At 36.9% G+C, this 20,163-nt stretch overlaps 1 protein-coding gene across 2 annotated transcripts in view; it reads right to left on the bottom strand.

Annotated features, from left to right (window-relative positions):
* The window catches only part of CARNMT1 (carnosine N-methyltransferase 1), a 36,067-nt gene extending 24,030 nt beyond the window's left edge, over positions 1-12,037 (bottom strand). The window contains exons 1-3 of one of the 2 annotated variants that reach the window (XM_074281414.1): positions 11,506-12,037; positions 4,371-4,566; positions 3,332-3,495 (exon numbers count right to left, since the gene is read on the bottom strand). In XM_074281414.1, coding sequence (XP_074137515.1) covers positions 3,332-3,495; positions 4,371-4,566; positions 11,506-11,828 — 683 coding nt within the window. In that variant the 5' untranslated portion in view covers positions 11,829-12,037. Of the gene's footprint in view, positions 1-3,331; positions 3,496-4,370; positions 4,567-11,240; positions 11,339-11,505 lie in introns of those variants that run through there. The other variant, XM_074281415.1, reaches the window with a different exon arrangement.
* Between the last annotated feature and the right edge of the window lie 8,126 nt (positions 12,038-20,163).

Raw genomic sequence — 20,163 nt, 5'->3', positions numbered from 1 at the left:
CAGTTTATATTTGATTCTAAAGGTAAGAGGAAGTGTCCCAGGAATTTGTTGAGGAGGGAGGATGAATGAGCTGCTCAAATCTGTACTTTAGGAAAATCACTGGCTGCTGTTTTGTGGATGGATTGGAGTGTACATATATACTTATGGCAGGGAAGAAGCTACTGTAATAGTCTAGGTAAGAGGAACCAAGACACTGAACTAGTGTGATGCTTGTGTGAATAAAGAGGGATAGACTATGGGAAAATGCTGTGGAAGCAGAAATGAAAAGATCTGGGCAACTAATTGGAAATAGGGAGTAAATGAGAGAAAGTAGTAGAGGATAATAATGAGGTTGAGAATCTGGGTAACTGGAAGCATGGTAATGCCCTCCTTGATAGTAATTTTTTTTGGAAGTTGGGAAGAGAGGAGGGTTTGGGGAAGAAATGAATGAATTCAGCTTTGAACGTACTGAATGTGATGCCTAAAAGACTAAGCAGTTAGGAACCTGCTGGCAACCTTTAAAGAGAACAATATAGTTCAAGTAGTTGGTTCAGAAGTAAGACTGCAAGAAACTGAGAAAAAGAATACATACTCTTTCTAGGATTTTAGCAACAAAATACAATACTATAGCCTTCAGGAATACCAAGATCAAGTAATTTTTATTTGTTTGCTTGTGTGCTTTAAAAATGGGGTAGAAGTGGAAGGAGTAGTTATTGATTTTAAGCCAGTGGTGAGCATTTTAACCCAGAGATGTAGGTTCCCAAAAACTGGTCCTCGCCCAAACATGATAGAAGCTCAGTAGTTACATCTCAAAAATACAGGGAAATGAAGCACTCCCAAAAGAAATCCTACATGCATAACATGTCTACTGTCAAGCCAGGTTTTTCTTGATATCTCTTAAAAAGTGCAAGCTAGAATTATTTTATTCTAATCCAAATCAGTCAGAGAAGGACATCAAAGTCACAAAAGTCTGAGAATTAGTATTTCTTTCTTTTTGTATTTGTCCAATTGAGTTTTTAAATGAGTTGTTTTGTTCTATGGAATTTTTTTCCATTTCATCAATTTTTTTAAAGGAATTATTTTCTTTTTTCAATTCACACATTCTGTTTTCCTGGGAGTTATTTACCTTTCCCAAGTCACAAATTTTGTTTTTCAGGGAGCTTTCTTTTTCCACTCTATCTTTTAATGAGTTATATGCCTTATCCAGACCCTCTTGCAAGGTTTTCCTTTCCTTTCCCCATTTTTCTTCTAGTTCTCTTTTAAGATCTTTTAAAATTTCTTCTTGTGTGGTAGGGACCAGGTCATATCCCCCTTTGGGGCTTCATTTGGAGACAATCTGCTTTTAGTCTCCTCAGGGTTTGAAATCTGCTCTCTTTCATGATAGAGGCTATCTATATTAGAGCTTGCTTTGCCTTTTTACTCATTTTAAAAGGGGGGGAAAAAAAGTTGGGATCTGCTTTTGGGGCCTTGAGGGCTTTCCAAATTCTGCAACAGGAAGTGGCAAGGAAGAGGCAGTGGATCAGCAAAGGCTGTGCTGGGATCAGGGGCTGCACTTGGATGGTGCTGAGTCACTCCGATGCTGGGTGGGTGTGGCCAGGTTCCATGAGTCTCCAGTGCTTTGGGGTACACTCTTTATCCTCTATGTTTATGTTGGAAGTTTTGTAATTTCTCTGCTGATCTATTGGCTTGTAACCAGAGCAGAGTAGCCAACACTGTGGTAGGGTCCCCCCACAGATTTTCCTTCAGCAGAGACCACATCCCAACCCTGGTCTGCTCAGCATGTGCCCTCCTCCATGCTCTCCCAATCTGGCTGCCTGTTTCTGCGCCTGACCTGGTCTCCACCCATGCCTGATCAAAACAGACCTTTTCTAGAAATCATAGAGATTATCTTCTCTTGGTAATATGTTGTACTCTCAATATTCATGGGTTCTGGACAGTCCAGCACTAATTCAGAAGCTGAATTTTGTAAATAGTTTAAGGGTAGTAGGGGAGCTCAAAAAGAAGTGTGCATCTTCTCCTCCATCTTGGCTCCACCCCCCCACCCCATCCCAAGAATTAGTATTTAAGACCTGCCTTCTAGATATTTGGGTAGTCTAGTTCCTGGACAAGTCACTTAATCCCTTAGTGCTTCAAAAAAAGGTGCTAATCATCATTGATAGAGGGAATTTCTTTATCTTGGACTTCTCTATACATCTCCAGATCTTATTTCTTTGGTTGGAAAATCTAGTGAAATATACTTCAATACACAGAATAAAAGTAACTATAAAATTAAATTCTACTCAGATGAATTTGTTAGGAATATGCCATCTATAGAAACTAATGGCCCATGCAACTGTGGTTTCTCAAAGGGAGCTGTGCCGTTCAATCTACCATGTTCCCATTCTTCTTATGAACCAGATATAGATCAAAAAGAGACCATTCCCATTCCTTGCTCATAAGATTTAACTGACCTGAAGGTCAGATAATCCAACCCATTCATTTAAGACATTAGGAAAACAAAGCACAAATGATTTGCTGAAGTTCACAAGTAGTAGGTAGCAAGAAATTAATGTATTGGAAAGGATCCTATAATAATACCTTCTACTCCTAAATAAGCTTCCATTGACTGATATAAGAATCTATCATTTACTTATAACATATAATTTCTATTCAGACCTAAGATTGGTATACTCCTGGCAAAAGCGTTTCCTCCACTGTAGCACTCTCTGAAACTTCATGTCTAAGGAAGAGATTCCTCCTCCTTTCAAGGCTGTCTTATTATCCACTAGGTCACACTATTTCTATTACATTGCTAGAATGAGAAAATGCATTTGGGATCCTAAATAGCCAACTTAAACATTTTAGAAATAGAAGCCATCAGTGAAATGGCTACCAACTGTGTATAACACAAATTTTATTTTCATTAAGTTTGGAGAGACTCCCATTCTATCTTGAATTTAAATATTCCAAATTTCTGAAAGCAAATTCACAACTAAAAATATTAAATTCTACAACTTGAAAGGTCATTCAAAATACTATTCACTAAATAGCAATCTTAGGTCAATATTATATTAACAATTATCATTCCAATATAAATTCAAAACAAACAGCAATATAGTTTAAAAAAAAATCGCCCTTTCTCTTCACTTGCTTATTTCAAACATTAAAAAAAAATTTCATTAAAATTTTCTACAATAGAGCAGACTGTTTTGAAAAAATCATCACCTTCACAGTGTAAGTCCAATTAATTCATTTCAAGATAAAGCAGCATAATTTTTGGTAAAGGTATTCAAAATGTGCCTCTTAGTTGCTTATGTATTACTGACAAATATTAATTTCAACAAAATTGGTTGAGAACAAAAGCATTATTTACCATCTCTCCTTTGGAAAATTTTTTACAATTTCTTTAATGATTGGCTGGTAGCAGGCATCTCTTTCAGCTTTCCCAGTTTCACTCCAATCTCTTACAAATTGTTTCAATGTAGATTTTAACTTATCCATGTCAAATGTGGATGCTGGCATAATCTTCCCTGTCCCCTGTTTAAAATACAAACACCAGTGAGTAAACACAGTTTAAGAAAAACAATCTTGCTTCATCAGACATGCTAAAAACAAATGGGAGAGCTAGTACCGGTGCTTTAGTGGATAAGGCTCTTGCCTCTCATGTCTATGACCACTTTTAAGTGCAGCTTGAGGTGCTAAGTGAAATGAATTTGGTATCTCAATTCAGATTTCATCAGAGTAAGTCTTTTATTTAAAAATTACCATAGAATTTTGCAGTCATCTTTACTCAGTAGAGGATCAAACCTGAGCTACCATAGTGACCTAACAAGAAGAAAGATGTTCCAAGTGATAGTAGTTATTTGATGGAGAAACTCACATTAGTGTGGCCCACCTGTACCCACTATGATGAATACAAATGAGGACTTCAGTTTCCAACACTGTCATAAGAGTAACTATTTTTTAAAAGGATAGTTTGTCAAGGGATATTTTATAGACAATTACAAATGGAGATTTTAAATATTAGTTTTATGGTGTTAGTAACAAAATAATTATACTGACTAAAGTGGGAATAACTAACACTATTATGGCAAGGTAACTGCAATCAAGTGAAGAGGTCACATAAAATGTGAATGATTAAATTAGTAATAAAAATCAGAGTTTAAAGCTACTTCCCTTCTATTACAATTAGTGTTAATATTGTTGCTTTTTCAGGGAAATGATTAACATGCATTACTAACTCTGATTTCATGATCTGAAGGTAACTTTATGTTATCAATTAGCACAGTAAGATGTAAGATTAGTATGAAACCAAGAGAGAGAGGGGAAAACATACATAGGTCATCAAATACTCAGAATTTAAGAAGTGAAGGGACTTTGCATTTAAAATAATATAATCTGATTTTACATACATCTTCTCCATACTCTTTATTTTCAAACATATGTATGCAGTCATTCACAATGGTTTGTAGTATATCTTGATTATGATCAATGCATTTCCGAATCTTGTCCAAGTGAAGAAGAAATTGAGGAAGCAGGCTCTGTTGGTTAGCTGGAAGTGATCTGAATTGCCTTTCTGTTCGATTCACTCGTTCATGCATGCTTGTTCTAAAAAGTACAAAAAAAAAAAAAAAAAAAAAAAAAAAGTTAGTGGTAGAAGGATTCACACCAAAGGGTAATCTCATATTCTTTTATATAGCTGTTCAATTGTGTTCTTAAATACTATTAGACATGCCACAATACTTTTCAATTGAAGCTATTTCAATTTTTAAATGTTTTAAAGACCACGTTATAGATGACTACTTTCATTTGTAACTTTTAGTTCATTAAACATTTTGAATATTTCTGTTCACAGATTCACAGAAGTTAAACAATAAGTAGTCTTGGAGTCTTTTCGAAAACTAACCATTTTAAAAATAAGGACTCAAAAGCAAAAACCATGGAGAATTGAAATGTTACAGATGAAATATGTAATTATTTGACTCTTACTATAATATTTAACCAAAGAAGTTAAAAGTTTTAAACTTTCTACCATTTAGAAGGCTACCCTCCCCAAACTTTCATAAATGATAATCTCTTATATTTGTGTTTTCATAATTTATGTTCATAATTTACAAAATAGTCATATTCATTACCTCACTTGCTCAAAGTTTTTGAGTTAAATAGTACAAGGATTATTAATCCACATGTTGTTAATAAGAAAATTATTATACTTTTCTTGTCCAATTCCACAAGGCCACATAAATTTGTACCTCAAGCCCCTAGATCCCCAAATCGAAACGTCTTTCTACACCATACCAAGATATTTTGTATTAGGTACAATTTTTATTCATATGAAATACTTCCTTGCAAATGCCCTAGCAATTGAACTTAAGTCTTATGAAAGATGCCTTTGTTACTTTGATTGAACAAGCTTCTGATATCTATTTCCTATAACTGACTTTTATAATCAACTCATAAAACCAGAAAAAAAAAAAATAAAAATTAAGGTTGGGCAGAAATTGTCATTCAATATATGAATCAAATTAGGCTAACAGAAGCTACGTGATTAACCTAAGGTCACATAGCTGAATAAGTGATAGTTGGAACCCATAGGTCTTCTGATTCCAAATGAGCTCTTTTTACTACTTCAGTTATAAAGAACTTTAGCTAAAGCTTTTGCCAAAATCTTAGAATGTTAAAAACTATGTGGAGTTCAGGCAATTACAAAGAATTCCCTCCCTATTCTGTCAAACCTTTTATTTTAATTCCTCCACTCCTCCAATTACTCTAGCAAGAACAAGCTTTTCTACATATAGAAGCAATGTTTTTAATCATTTATATTGATTCCAGGATGTACTTTTCTATGATTAATAACCTATAACTAAGAGTTTTAGACAATTAGAAAATTTACCAAGGAAAAATGTTAATGATGCACAATCTTTATTAACAAGGACTGAGAGAGTTCTTTTCTTCCCATTATTTAACAATGAAGTGGTATGATTTAAAATCAGAGGATAAGGATTTGAATCCTCACCCTGCACCTTACTACTTGTGCTTTCTACTTGGTTTGAAGTTACAACTTTTTAAGGATTAATTTCCTTATTGTAAGGAATTTGTAAGGTTTAGAATCAGATGATCTCTGAGGTCTCTTCTAGCTCTGAATCACAGAATCCTATAATTAGTGGTTCTGTTGACAGGCTTACAATTACAGAATAGAAAATTTTGAATGCCAGAGAGACTTGGGAACCAGGACACTTGGGTTCAATATTCCTGGGTCTTTTACCAGTGATCTTAGAAAAGTCAGTTTCTTTGGGCCTGAGTTTCCTCATATATAAAATGGCAATCCAGGGAATCTCCAATTCTGTATGTAGTTTTCAAATCCTATCAAGATAACCAGCTGCAGGCCATTTTCTTTAAGGACTGTTAAGACACAGAATTCTGCCTATTTAGACAATATTATTTAAAGTGATTTTCCTGTCACCATAGGTATGTAAGAATCCATTGAATGGATTGTGTGATAAATGATATGTGAATAACTGTTGTCTATCCTTTGTACTTGAAAAGGACCATGAAGGTGCTGTAATGACTTGCAAGAGAAGTGGATTTGAGTGAGAGGGCTGTGCTAAATCACCAGCCTCATTCTCTCTCCAAAGCCATCTAAGTCCAGTAGCAATATACAGATCAAGATGACTGGAGAGGGTCCCTAATACAAGTGGAAGACCTAGGCCTTTTTAAGCCCAAGTCTTCCCCAGGTCACAGTTTGTCTAGGAAACAAAAACAAAAACAAAATACCTATTCAGTGATTAAGGCTAGATAAGAAATGAGGCACAGAATAGCCTCACTTAATCCCCCCCCCCAAAAAAAATGAAAGGAAAAGAAAAGAAAGGAAAAAGGAAAGGAAAGGAAAGAAAAGAAGAAAAGAAAAAGGAAAAATACCTTCAAAATGTCTGGTCAAAGCAGAAAGAATTGCTATTTACACTCACTCTGGGCCAGCAGAGCCCAAACAATGACCAAGTGAGGCTTGGAAGATGGCCTACTGCTGGCCAATCAATGGGAGCCAGAGTGATTTAGGTTTAAGGCATGGTCCTTAAAAAAAAAAAAGAAAACTTAGCCCACAAACCCCCAAGATATCTTGCAATATTTCAGCAATTAAAATTTATATTCCTTTGGGCAAAGCACCCACTATTTGGACACAGGGAGAGGAGGAGGGGAGAGGAGGGAAGGAGGAAGGAAGGAGAAAGGAAGAAAAGTCAGAAAGGAGAGAAAAAAGGGAAAAAGGAAGGAAGGAGCTCCATTGCCCAACTGGGCCAGTTGGGTTCCTGGTGAAGCAGTTACTACTACCCAAGTGTCTTGGAAAATTACTAGGGAGAGGAAAGCATGATTATTCAGATATGGACTAGACTTGACTGTTGAGATTCCTTTTCAGCTCTAAGATTATGTGATATTGCTTGACAGGAAAAAAAACTTTTTTAAAAAAAGGTGACACTTTCAATATTTAATAAATGTTAGTATATTATTTTAAAAACAACTTTATAGCTATACTCAAACTTTTCAACTTCAATAAACAAAATATGTATTTAGCATGATCTGTTTGCAGAACGTATAATAATTTCAGTATTTGGGGAAAAGAAAAAAGATAATCAAGTACATTTCTTGTCCTAGGGGTAAAAAAATTATGAGGCAAATGGGGTTAAGTTACTTTTCCAAGTAGGGAAAATGTGGGACCCCACAGCTAGTAAGTGTTAAGTGCCTAAGTACCTGCTTTGAACTCAGGTCCCCTTGACTCCAGGGTCAATGCTCTATCTACTGCATCATCCTAGCTGCTCCTAATTTAGGAAATTAAAATCTAAAACAACCACACATAGTAAGAAAACCAAGAAAAAGTGCTATACTTGTAAAGACATATAGAGAATGAAGAGGAAAAAAAACAAAGAAAGAAAGAAACCTGGGGAAGGGAGATGTATTTGCTACTTTGTCTTCAAGAATAGGGTGATGTTTCTTTTCTAGGTTAGTTAAGTGTGAAAATGGTAATAAATGCAAATGAAACCTTAACAAAAATTAAATGAAATTTCTCCCCTCCTATCCTTGAACTTCCATGATGAGAAGAGAGGAAGGATAGAAAAGTTTTCAATAGGCACACAGAGCAATTTATATAGCATAGAAATTGTTAGAGGACTGCACTGAAGGAAAAAGCAACACTTTATCTCCAAGTCACAGAGCTGTTAGATTTACTGTAATTCATTACAAACACTGACTGTAAGAATGTCTCAAATCACTGAAATAAACTATCTATTCTAAACTAATGCAAGTCCATGGCTCTTCTAAGAAATTTTGAAACATCCTTTCCACATTTTTTAAAAGAAAATCTATCAGGTAGTTTTCTTTCTTTCTTTTTTGTCCTTGATCCTATCATTCTTCCCCATCCCCTGCTACAAATAAACTAGGAGCAAATATTCTTGCCTATTTTATGCCCAGGTGCCTCTTTCCAATCCCCATTCCCTTTCCATGTATTTGCTACTTTTACTTTAATTCTTCCATCTAGTTCAATTTTCTGCCATTTTCATTTGCACAACAGGTCAGAAGAGACATAGAAGGATATCTATGACGAGTTATAAAACCTGGAGAAAATGAAGCTCCATACAAACTCTTTTTTGGTTTTGGCAGAGGAAAGGAGCAAATATCAAAATAGCTTCCTAATTAAATCAATAACTATCATGCCAAGGCATTCATTGCACAGGTGGTAGGAACACAGGAGTTTCCAATTTTTTTTGAATACAGAACACTTTCGACTTTTTATAGAAAATCCCTAAAAATCACAACATAATAACAAACTAACTTACTTTATCAACTCAATAACTCATCCAATGAGTATTAAACTCAACATTTAAAATTCAACAAAATTTTCCAAAGGCTATAATGTATTCAGCCCTGAGGAGAAAGAAAGCAAAATAGATAAGAGAGTGTCCCCAACAATCTTAAATTTAAATGCTTAGTAAGTGTATACCATGTGCTAGGTACTGTATGTGAGCCATTTCTAAGAAGCTGCTACAATTTTCGCCACCAGCTCATCTATGGAAAGGAGGATAAGAGAGGTGACTTACCTAATTAAGTCAATGGCAAGGCTGCACTAAATAACATCTAACATTTCTGATTAAGGTAAGTTAAATAAATTCCCTTAAAAAAGCAAGAGTTGTTCTGTGGGGGGAAGCTGAGGCACATTTATTGCCCCAATGCATTTATTCTTTCTGAATAATGTCATACACATTATTCTACTGATATCTAGGCTTCATTTGGTTGTTGACATTCATGATAACTAAACATATTTTTCAGTTCCAAAAACAGTATCTGACTTGGTATTCTGCAAAAGAAATGCTTTATTTTCAGATGCAGCACCACATAAGTAGAGAGTGATAGATTTGGGTTAAAATCCTGACAGACACTTATTAGGTGTTTTTCAAGGAGAAATCATCTAATCTTTTCCTTAATTTTTCTTTAATTTGTAAAATTTCTTTCCTTAATTTGTAAAGAGAGGCTAATAATATCTGTAGTATCTAGATTTATAAAGTCATGTAAATGTCAGTCTTATAATTTGAAAGGGGGTTGATCCCAAGTTTAAAAAGTAGATCATTTTAAGATGAAAAACAAAACAAAACACTACTAGAGCTTTTTTTATAATGCGAATCAAATCATGCCTCTATGGTAGTAACAATGTATTTCATTGTAGCATGGAAAGCTCAAACACTTGTTATATCATTTGTCTTTTTTTGGCCATTCAGTTAAATTCAACTTTTATGTGACCCCATTTGGGATTTTCTTGGCAAAGACACTAAAGTGGTTTGCCATTTCCTTCTTTAGCTCATTTTTACAGATGGGGAAACTGAGGCAAACTGTTAAATAGCTTGCCCAGGGTCAGAGGTCACATTTGAACTCAGGAAGGTGAATCTTCCTGACTCCAAGCAATCCCAGAACTCCATTCCTTTCAACACCTTTAAACCTAAGCAGGTCTGTATTTTAAAAAGGAGTTGTTAGTTCCCTTCCAGTTTTAAATCTACATTCCTATGAACCTATGTTTGAGATTTAGAGAATCTTTCTTTTGCTGAAGAAGCCACTTACTTTTCTATCCAAGTAATCTTTTCCTACACTCTAATCCAATTCATTCATTTGTGCATATAGAGGCATATTAACAATATGCAGACGCTCATTTTAAAATTGTTACTCATTATAAATCAATCTCAAGTGGTGAAGGCAGAATAGAAGTACTGATGTCAAAAAATTGAAGATCACATTTTATTTAATTTGGTTTCAGTTTTCCCTACTTAGTAACAGTAGCAGATTTTTAAAGGCCTAGGCTTTTGTCAATTTCTACCAACAATGAAAACCTAAAACTGACCTGATTATCCCCCATCCATCTTCTGCAGCCCAACAAAGATAGCATCACTCACAAGACTCACCAGTCTGCATTCATAAAGGATGCAAATTTCAAAATTCCATCAGCATCAGTTTGTAAAGGCTAATGTTGTTATGCACAAGTTGAAAAAGATACAAAAATAATACTTGAAACTTGATTCCAAAGGTAAGAAAACTTGTTTCTATATTAAACAATAACAAAACAAAACAAAAAACTGTGTATGAACAACCTAGCTTAAAACATACAAATGTTTTTGCTAAGAGAGCAAGTCCCTATCAGATGTGTTGTCTTTATCCCTATAAGAAAACTGAAAAAAATCTCTAAATCAAGCTTTTAAAAATATTTAATGTGAATTAATAAAGACAAGATACGGTGCCGGGGATAGAGTTTAAAAAGTCTTTGCCCTAGGTGTGTACACTTATAATTGTCATGCAAAGCAGAATGAGAAGACCGCCATTCTTTAGATATCAAAAGTAGCTCATTGCCTGCACATGATAATGACTTAATAAATGCCAGCTGACTGACCAAATGATAGATCAGTTTTAAAGCTCGATTCAAAGTATTAAGAGAAAATCTGAGGAGGCGGATTTCTTTGGGTGGTGGGGGGAGGTAACAACTCCTTTCCAGAGTACTTAGTACAAATCTGTGGTAAAAAGTTGTTTGCATTAGTCCTCCCCCACAGACGGAGAGTTCCCCGCCGGCGGGGAATGTTTTGTTTGGGGGGAGAGGGGAGTGTGGGCTTTCCTAGGTATCCTCAGCGACCGTCCCACTTCCAGAGGCATTACAGGGCTCAGAATAAAAGCTTGGGTCTAGACAAGACCATTCTTAGAGCGCTAGGTTACGTCGGAGGGGAGTGCAATGCAATTCAGCAAACATTAATCAAGCATCCTACCAGCGAAGGGACAGCGCGCTCGGAGCTGCACGAGGGCTGGGACAGCACCCGGGAAGTTTGAGGACAACTTCAGCGGGGCCGTCCCCGTGGGTCGGGAGGGGGAGATGCCTGCGAGCGGAGGGGATGAACAAATGAAGCGGGTACCTGCGGGAGGGCACACAGAGGTGGGCATTGTTGCGTGCCCGGATGAGGCCCTCCGGCCCGAGGGAGCGATGGGGACCCGAGGAGGGTGGGTGGGGGGGAGTGGGGAGGACGAGCCCTTTACCCGTAGTAGCGGAAGGCGTTGATGATCTTCCAGAAGTGCTCCCGCTCCAGCCTCTCCTCCTCCTCTTCGGCACTGTGCGCCACCGCCGCTGCCCCGGCAGCCGGCCCCCGGCGCCCCGCCGAGAACAGCACCTCCACATCCTCACTCTCCCCTCTTCCTCCTACGCCGCTGCCGCCGTCGCCTCCGCCTTCGGGCGGCTGAGTGGCGGGAGGCGGAGGGCGGCGCCGACGGTGCATAGCCGACCTGGCCCGCTCCTCTCGCGGAGACTGAGGAGGAGGCGGCGGCTGCCGAGCTTTCTGCGAGACGGCGCACGCGGCTGACATCCCCTCCCTGCTCCCGCCCCCTCCCCTCGCTCCTCCCTCGTCCTCTGGCTCTCCCCCGCTCCGGCCCTCCAGCCAGAGGCGATTCCCTCAGGCCGTCGCGGAGGCGCGCGTGGGACGGTGGGACCGGCAGTCAGGCTCGAGCTCGACCCGCGAGCGGCCCGTTTCTTAAGTGCCCCAGTGCCCGTCCCCCGCCCCCACCCCCACCCCCTTCCCCTTCTATGGAACTCGGCGTCCGCAACGCCGCGCCGACGTCACGGCGACAGCTGCACGCGGGCTGGGAGGGACCGGAGGCAGGAGGGAGGAGGGAGGATCGTGCGGTGGGAGGGGCCTGATGGGGATGAGTAGCGGACTCCTGGGGGAGACTTGGGGCCTGGGAAAGTACGTATCCCTTACTGGTTGCGTGTTAGAGGGGGGTGCGGGCGGTAAAACTGCAGAGGTTTCTGGGATCCATTAGCTAGCCCAACCCCTCCTGACTGAGGATACGAGGGGGGCCCGGAGGAAGGGCGCAGGAAAGATGACATTACCAAGGTCACTCAGTGAAGGCGCTTGCCAGAGAGGAAACCCTCGAGTTCTCAAGCGTCCATTAAGCACTTGCTGTATACATGGGGATGCAAAGGAAAGAAATGAGAGAGAGACAGAAGCAAAGAAGGCAAGATAGTTCTCAAGGAGCTCCAAGGGAACGTAGTGCATACAGCTATCTGCCAACTAGTTATATGCGGGATAAATGATAGATGATCTGGAGAGGAAGGCACGAAGATTGCCGGGAATTGGGAAAGGCTTCCTGGAGAAGATGGAGACTTCTTTATAACTAAGACTTGAGAGAGGCCAGGAGGTGGAGAAAGAGGGAGAGAATTCCAGACTTGGGCCATGGCCATTGCAGAGCCTAAGCTAGGAAACTAGTGCCTTTGGATCCAAGGATAAGAGGAGGGGAGAGGGAATAAAGTGTAAGAAGACTGGAAATGTAGGAGGGGACTCCAGCTTGTGAAGGGCTTTAAATGGTAAACAGGACTTAAAAAAAAAAAAAATTGATCTCGAGGTAAGAGGGAGCGCCCTGGAGAGCTAGATTTGGAGTTAAGATCTAAATTCAAATCTTGCCTCAGGCACTTACTGGCTAGGTGACCCTGGACTAGTCAGTTAATCACTAGCAAAATATTCTGGAGAAACCCAATTTCCCTGAACCAAAGTTTAGCAAACAAGTTATGTGAAGATTTCACATCCCTTGGTAGCCTATTGCTTAGGATATACTTGGCACCCAGTATAAGGAGGGATTAGCTCCTATTTTCCAAAGCAATCCATCACATATGCACAATCCCTGTTCCTTGTCACTGACAGTCACAGAACTATAGTTAACTATGACCCCCAAAGAAATGCGACAATACTGTTCTCACAGGGCTTGTGGGAACAGTGACAAGACCTAAAAATGATTATATTATTTGTGGTTTATAACACTTAATCTTTGGTCCAGCATGTTAAACCTTCCTTCGTAGGAGAAGGGGCTTCAGGTTTGCAAATGTCATTTTCTTTACTCTAAAATTAAACTTCTGTTTGAGTCTAGACTCTCTTGTCTCCAGCCTACTCTGTACTTCAGCCACCCACAGGTTAGAGGCCAGTGCTGATCCAGTTGACACCATTGTAGCCCTGAGTTTCCTTGTCTGTGAAATAAGGATAATAGTTCACAGGGATCTAATGAGATTCAAAAGAGATAATGCATATAAAACATTTTGCAAATTTTCAATTAATTTTTTTTCTTTATATCACACAGCTCATAAGAAATTGCCTTAGACTTAGTTTCCTCGACTGTAAAACAGGGATAATAGTGCTTATTTCACAGGGATTTTATGAGCATCAAATGAAATAATGCATGTAAAACACCTTATAAACCTCAAAGTGCTACCTAAATACCATATGTTTGTTTATTTTTTCACATACACATACACATAACTTAAAAGAAACTCAGATATAGTTGATGCTTCAGTGAGGACAAAGTAAATATGTCTCTCAGGAACAAACACCAAACACTTTGGAACATAAGGTGCTATCATGGAAAGATCCCCAGGAAACCTAAAGCTTAAACTAAGATTTTAAAACAATCAAATTGGCAGGTTTTTTTTTTTTTTTTTAATTAACTTCACATTCCACAATAAGATTTACTGGAGGGCTTATTTTAAAATTTTATTTCACAGGATCTTGGAATTGAAAAAAACCCTCAAAATTTAAACCACACAAGGCCCATTTATCTAGCCAAGATTTCCAACCCAGGAACTAGGGCCTAGGTTTTCTGTCTCCTGTTTGATCAAGGCCAAATTATTTACAGTGCCTATTTCCCATGGAAACAATCACCAAGCACCCTAGCATATAATTTGCTGTCATAGAAAGATCCCTAGATCAAAGGATATGAACAGACAATTTTCAGATGATGAAATTAAAACTATTTCCACTCATATGAAAGAGTGTTCCAAATCACTATTGATCAGAGAAATGCAAATTAAGACAACTCTGAGATACCACTACACACCTGTCAGATTGGCTAAGATGACAGGAACAAATAACGATGAATGTTGGAGGGGCTGTGGGAAAACTGGGACACTGATGCATTGTTGGTGGAGTTGTGAAAGAATCCAACCATTCTGGAGAGTAATCTGGAATTATGCCCAAAAAGTTATCAAAATGTGCATACCCTTTGACCCAGCCATACTGCTACTGGGCTTATATCCCAAGGAAATACTAAAGAAGGGAAAGGGACCTGTATGTGCCAAAATGTTTGTGGCAGCCCTTTTCATAGTGGCTAGAAGCTGGAAGATGAATGGATGTCCATCAATTGGAGAATGGTTGGGTAAATTATGGTATATGAATGTTATGGAATATTATTGTTCTATAAGAAATGACCAACAGGAGAAATACAGAGAGGCTTGGAGAGACTTACATCAACTGATGCTAAGTGAAACAAGCAGAACCAGAAGATCATTATACACTTCAACAATGATACTGTATGAGGATGTATGCTGATGGAAGTGGATATCTTCAACATAGAGAAGAGCTAATCCAATTCCAATTGATTAATGATGGACAGAATCAGCTACATCCAGAACACTTATATTATTATAGAACTGTTATTTTTACCTTCTGAATCCAAATCTTCCTGTGCAACAAAAAAATTCGGTTCTACACACATATATTGTATCTAGAATATACTGTAATATATTTAACATGTATAAGACTGCCTGCCATCTGGGGGAGGGGGTTGGGGGAGGAAGGGAAAAAATCTGAATAGAAGTGCAAGGGATAATGTTGTAAAAAATTACCCATGCAGATGTACTGTCAAAAAAAAAGTTATAATTATAAAATAAAATAAAAATTAAATTTAAAAAAAAGATCCCTAGATTTACATGCAGAAGATCTAGTTCACATTTTATATCAATCTTTTAATAGACATGTGGCCTTGGACAAGTCACTGCCCTCAGTTTACTCATTTGTAAAAGAAGAAAGGATGATTTCTAAGGCTCCTTCTAGTTTATAGCTTGTGTATTGACAGGATAAGAGATTATATATTCTACTGAATCTCTATGGAACTCCTGACATTTTCACCTCTCACAGTGGAATAATAGTGAAAAGATCCATGTCAGTAGAGTTCTAGGAATCCCTGCCAGCTCTCACCCTAACTAGCTTTTAGAGTTTGTGTCATCTATTAAATGAGTGAGTACTTATACTATCTTACTCAGAACTGCTGTGAGAAAAACTTAAAGCCATATAGAAATATAAATTATTTTTATAAACTTTCTTTTTTTTCCCTTCTTGAGTCTAGATCTAAAAAGTTAGTTGATTACTTTTTTTTACCCTAATTACCTTAAGCCTTATTTACTTGCCTTCCTAAGCACTGAATACCCTTCTAGGGATTTTGCCTAAAACTAATGCAAACCAAAAATAATAACATACCAAAATAACACACTTATACATACATTTCTATGAGGTAATTCCCCTTTTACAAATTTTTAAAAAAGGGTAGAGAGGTTGAGTGAGTGAGATAGTAAGGTTATGGGCATCTGCCATAGATCTATTCTTTTTATAGTTGTATATATATTTACATGACTATTTGTCTTTCCCATTACATTATAAGTTCCTTGAGAGCAAGAATTGTTTCATTTTAACATTGGTATCCTTTGCCGTGGATCTTCCAAGCAACAACCAGTCCCATAGACTCTTGGCATCTACTAACTTATTTTTTTTCATTTTGTATCTAGTAATTATGTAAAATTTAAATATATAGCTATACTTCCCAGAATATACATTTTGTTCCATCAGAAGCTCTTAATTGCTTGATGCAAAACACTTTTAAATGTTCCCAATTTCAGCTATCTACCAGGAATAGGATATACTGCCTAGATTGTAAATAGAAAGTAAGTGATTTTTAACAACTAAACTAAAATTTAATTTTCAAGTGTATAATTTGATTTTCTGGAAACATCTAAAAGTTGTGTATAACTAAGTCTAGTAAATGAAGAAGATTACTAAAGTTGAGTAGTGCTAAGAGGTGGGAGAGAAGATAAATATATAATATGAAACTAATTTTCTTATGTGGCTCCTAAGTCTGAAAGAGCTCAACACACAACTATTACTTAGTTCAGACCCTGATCATTTTCTGGCTAGATTGCAACAGTCTTTTAATTGGTCACCCTGCCTCAGTCCACTTTCCAATCTGCTGCCAAAAAATGTTTTCTTAAGCACAGATTTGAACATGTCATTCTCCCTCAAAAATCAACTCTAGAAGATTCTTATCACTTCTCTAAGTCCATTTTTAATATTTATTTAGTTTATAAACTCTTCACAACCTACCCACAACTTATCATTCTGCACACTTCCATACAACTAAACCATCCTTCTCTCTGTGTTCTTTACACACCATTCCAGTATATCTTTGCACTGCTTTATAAAATCCTCTCCCTTTAAGATTTGGCTCAAGCCTGACCTTCTAGATGAAAACTTTATTAATCTTTTCAATTCCTAGTGTCCACTCTCCCAAATTTCAGTATAGTTAACTATTTTCTATTTACTTGAATTTACTCCCTATTTTTTCTATCATGCCTAATATATTCTTATTGTCTTCCGCATTACAATGTAAACTCTTTGAGAATTGGAATTGTGTTATTTCTTTGTATTTATATGCACAAGGGTTAGCACAGTACCTGGTACATAATAGGCACAAATGCTTGTTGATTCATTGGTATTCAAAAAGAGGACTTCTAAAAACATTTTAAATTATATCTGTTATTATCAAGTAAGGAATAAGGAGATCTGAGACACTGTATAGCTAAATTGAACAATAAACATTTCATTTTTAAAGTATGTTATCTCATAATTCAACTCAATAGAATGATAACCTTTTTTGGTTATTATTGTTCCTATTTTACAGTTGTTTAATATTGAGCTTGTAATCCACTAAAAGTTCTAAATTTATCATGTGAACATTTATCTAGTCATGCTGGGTCAGTTAAACTCTCTCATCAGGGTTTATTAAACTTTTTCCATTCATGACCTTTTTCACTCAAGACATTTTTATATATACAAAGTCCCTGGAAAAATAATGCTTCTTGCCACTATTCAGACCCTTTATAGGTCTATTAAATGAGCAACCAATGGAAGATTGATTACAGGTGGCCCAGAAGAGAATTGATTAGGGAAAAAGTTAGAATAACACTCAAGAATAACTTACCCAGCAAAACTGTGTAAAATCCTTCTAGAGGAAAAATTAAATAGCAGACTTTTAAGGATTATGAAAAGACCAGAGTTAAATAGAAAATCTGACTTTCAAATACAAGACTCAAGAGAAGCATAAAAAAGTAAATAGGAAAGAGAAATCATATGGGTTTCAATAAGGCCAAATTGTTTATCTTCCTACACGGGAAAATGAGAATTTGCAGTTACCATAAATTTTATCATTATTAGAGTTATTAGAAGAAGTATACATAGATAGAAGCTACAGGTAGGTGTTATTTGACTATAATGAGATGATATATAAGAAAATAAAATTAAAAAGTGAGAATGAGAGAAGGGAAAGGTAGAAGGGAATAAATATTCTTTCATAAAAGGGATTCAAAAGAGCTTATGGAGTCAAAGGGAATATTGGGGACAATACTTGAACCTTAGTTTCATCAGTAATAAGCTTATGTTCATTTGGATATAGAAATCTTTCTTATCCAATAGGGAAATAGGAAGGGTAAAGTTTAAGAGAAGAACAAGAGCCAATAGAAGGGAAAAGTTCCATTACCTTGAGAATGGGGACTGAGCTAAGTGCAACCACTGATGGGGAGAGGACGTGCAGAATTTTCAGCTGTCACTTGAAGAATAAAAAGATTAACCACTCACTACTGACGCTTGACAATAGTGTGAAATACAGTTTCTATAACTCCTGTCCTGAAAGGTTTAGAGAATACAGCATCCTACACAATATTCCTTAAAAAAAGGAAAAACGAGATAACATTGGTTATAATTACCAAGAAAGTTATAAATTAGCAAAACACATGCTGATCAAAATCCTGAATTACTCTTTATTAGCTATTTACCAATGGAGATCACATCCATATCTTTAACCAGACATAATTAAAACAGAACTCACTATCTTTCTCCCAAATCCTCCCTTCTTCATAACTTCCTTATTTCTATTGATGGTACCACTATTCTTCTAGTAATCGAGTTTTTCAGTGTTGGAATTATCTCAGATAATTCCTTATATCCATACCATTGCCATGTTCTGCTGAGTCTACCTTTATCACTACCTTTAGCATTCATCTCTTTTTCTCCTTCATATCCCAACCATCCTTATTCACCTCTTTCCTAGAAAAATTACTATGTTATGACTTCTATCTTCACTTTTGCCATAGGCTCTTAATTGATTCCCTTGACCCAAGTTTTCCCTTTTTAGTTAATCCTTCATCTCAATACAAATATCAAAATGATGTTCTTAACACACATCTGACCATGTCATCTCTTGATAAATTCCAATATCATTTGAAAAAAAAAACTGCTGGGAAAATTGGGAACTAGTATGGCAGAAACTAGGCATTGACCTACACCTAAGACCTTACCAAGAAAAGATTGAAATGGGTTCATGGTTTAGGCATAAAGAGTAATATTATAAGCAAATTAGAATTATATAGGATAGTTTACCTCTCAGATCTGTGGAGAAGGAAGGATTTTTTTTTATTATTATAGCTTTTTATTGATAAAACATATGCATGGGTACTTTTTCAACATTGACCCTTGCAAAAACTTCTGTTTCAACTTTGCCCCTCCACCCCCTCCCCTAGATGGCAGGCAATCCCAAACATGTTAAACATGTTAAAGTATATGTTAAATACAATATATGTATATGTATTTATACAGTTATCTTGTTGTACAAAAAAAATGGATTTAGAAAGAAGATAAAAATAACCTGGGAAGAAAAACAAAAATGCAAGCAAACAACAACAGAAAGAATGCAAATGCTTTGTTGTGGTCCACACTCATTTCCCAGTGCTCTTTCACTGGATGTAGCTGGTTCTGTTCATCACTGATTAATTGGAACTGAACTGGATCTTCTTATTGTTGAAGATATTCACTTCCATCAGAATTGATCCTCACATAGTATTGTTGTTGAGGTGTACAATGATCTCCTAGTTCTGCTCATTTCACTTGGCATCAAAGTTTCTCCAGGCCTTTCTGAAATCATCCTGTTGGTCATTTCTTACCGAACAATAATATTCCATAATATTCAGTAGTTTCAATTTCTTCATCTGAGAATTGTCTGTTCATATCCTTTGACCATTTATCAATTGGAGAATGGCTTAATTTCTTACAAATTAGAGTCGATTCTCTATATATTTTGGAAATGAGGCCTTTATCAGAACCTTTGAACAGTCCCACTTTAGAAAAAATAGAACAAGCTATTAATCAACTCCCTAAGAAAAAACCCCAGGACCAGATGGATTTACATGTGAATTCTACTAAACATTTAAAGAACAATTAACTCCAATGTTATATAAACTATTGGAAAAAATAGGGATTGAAAGAGTCCTACCAAATTCCTTTTATGACACAGACATGCTACTGATACCTAAACCAAGTAGGTTGAAAACAGAGAAAGAAAACTATAGACCAATCTCCCTAATAAATACTAATGCAAAAATCTTAAATAAAATATTAGCAAAAAGACTTCAGAAAACCATCTGCAGGATAATACACCATGACCAAGTAGGCTTTATACCAGGAATGCAGGGCTGGTTCAATATTAGGAAAACTATTAGCATAATTGACTATATCAATAACCAAATTAACAAAAACCATATGATCATCTCAATAGATG

Source organism: Sminthopsis crassicaudata, chromosome 1, assembly GCF_048593235.1.
Source record: "Sminthopsis crassicaudata isolate SCR6 chromosome 1, ASM4859323v1, whole genome shotgun sequence".
Lineage (NCBI taxonomy): Eukaryota > Metazoa > Chordata > Mammalia > Dasyuromorphia > Dasyuridae > Sminthopsis > Sminthopsis crassicaudata.
This window is presented reverse-complemented; position numbering and strand designations above follow the sequence as displayed.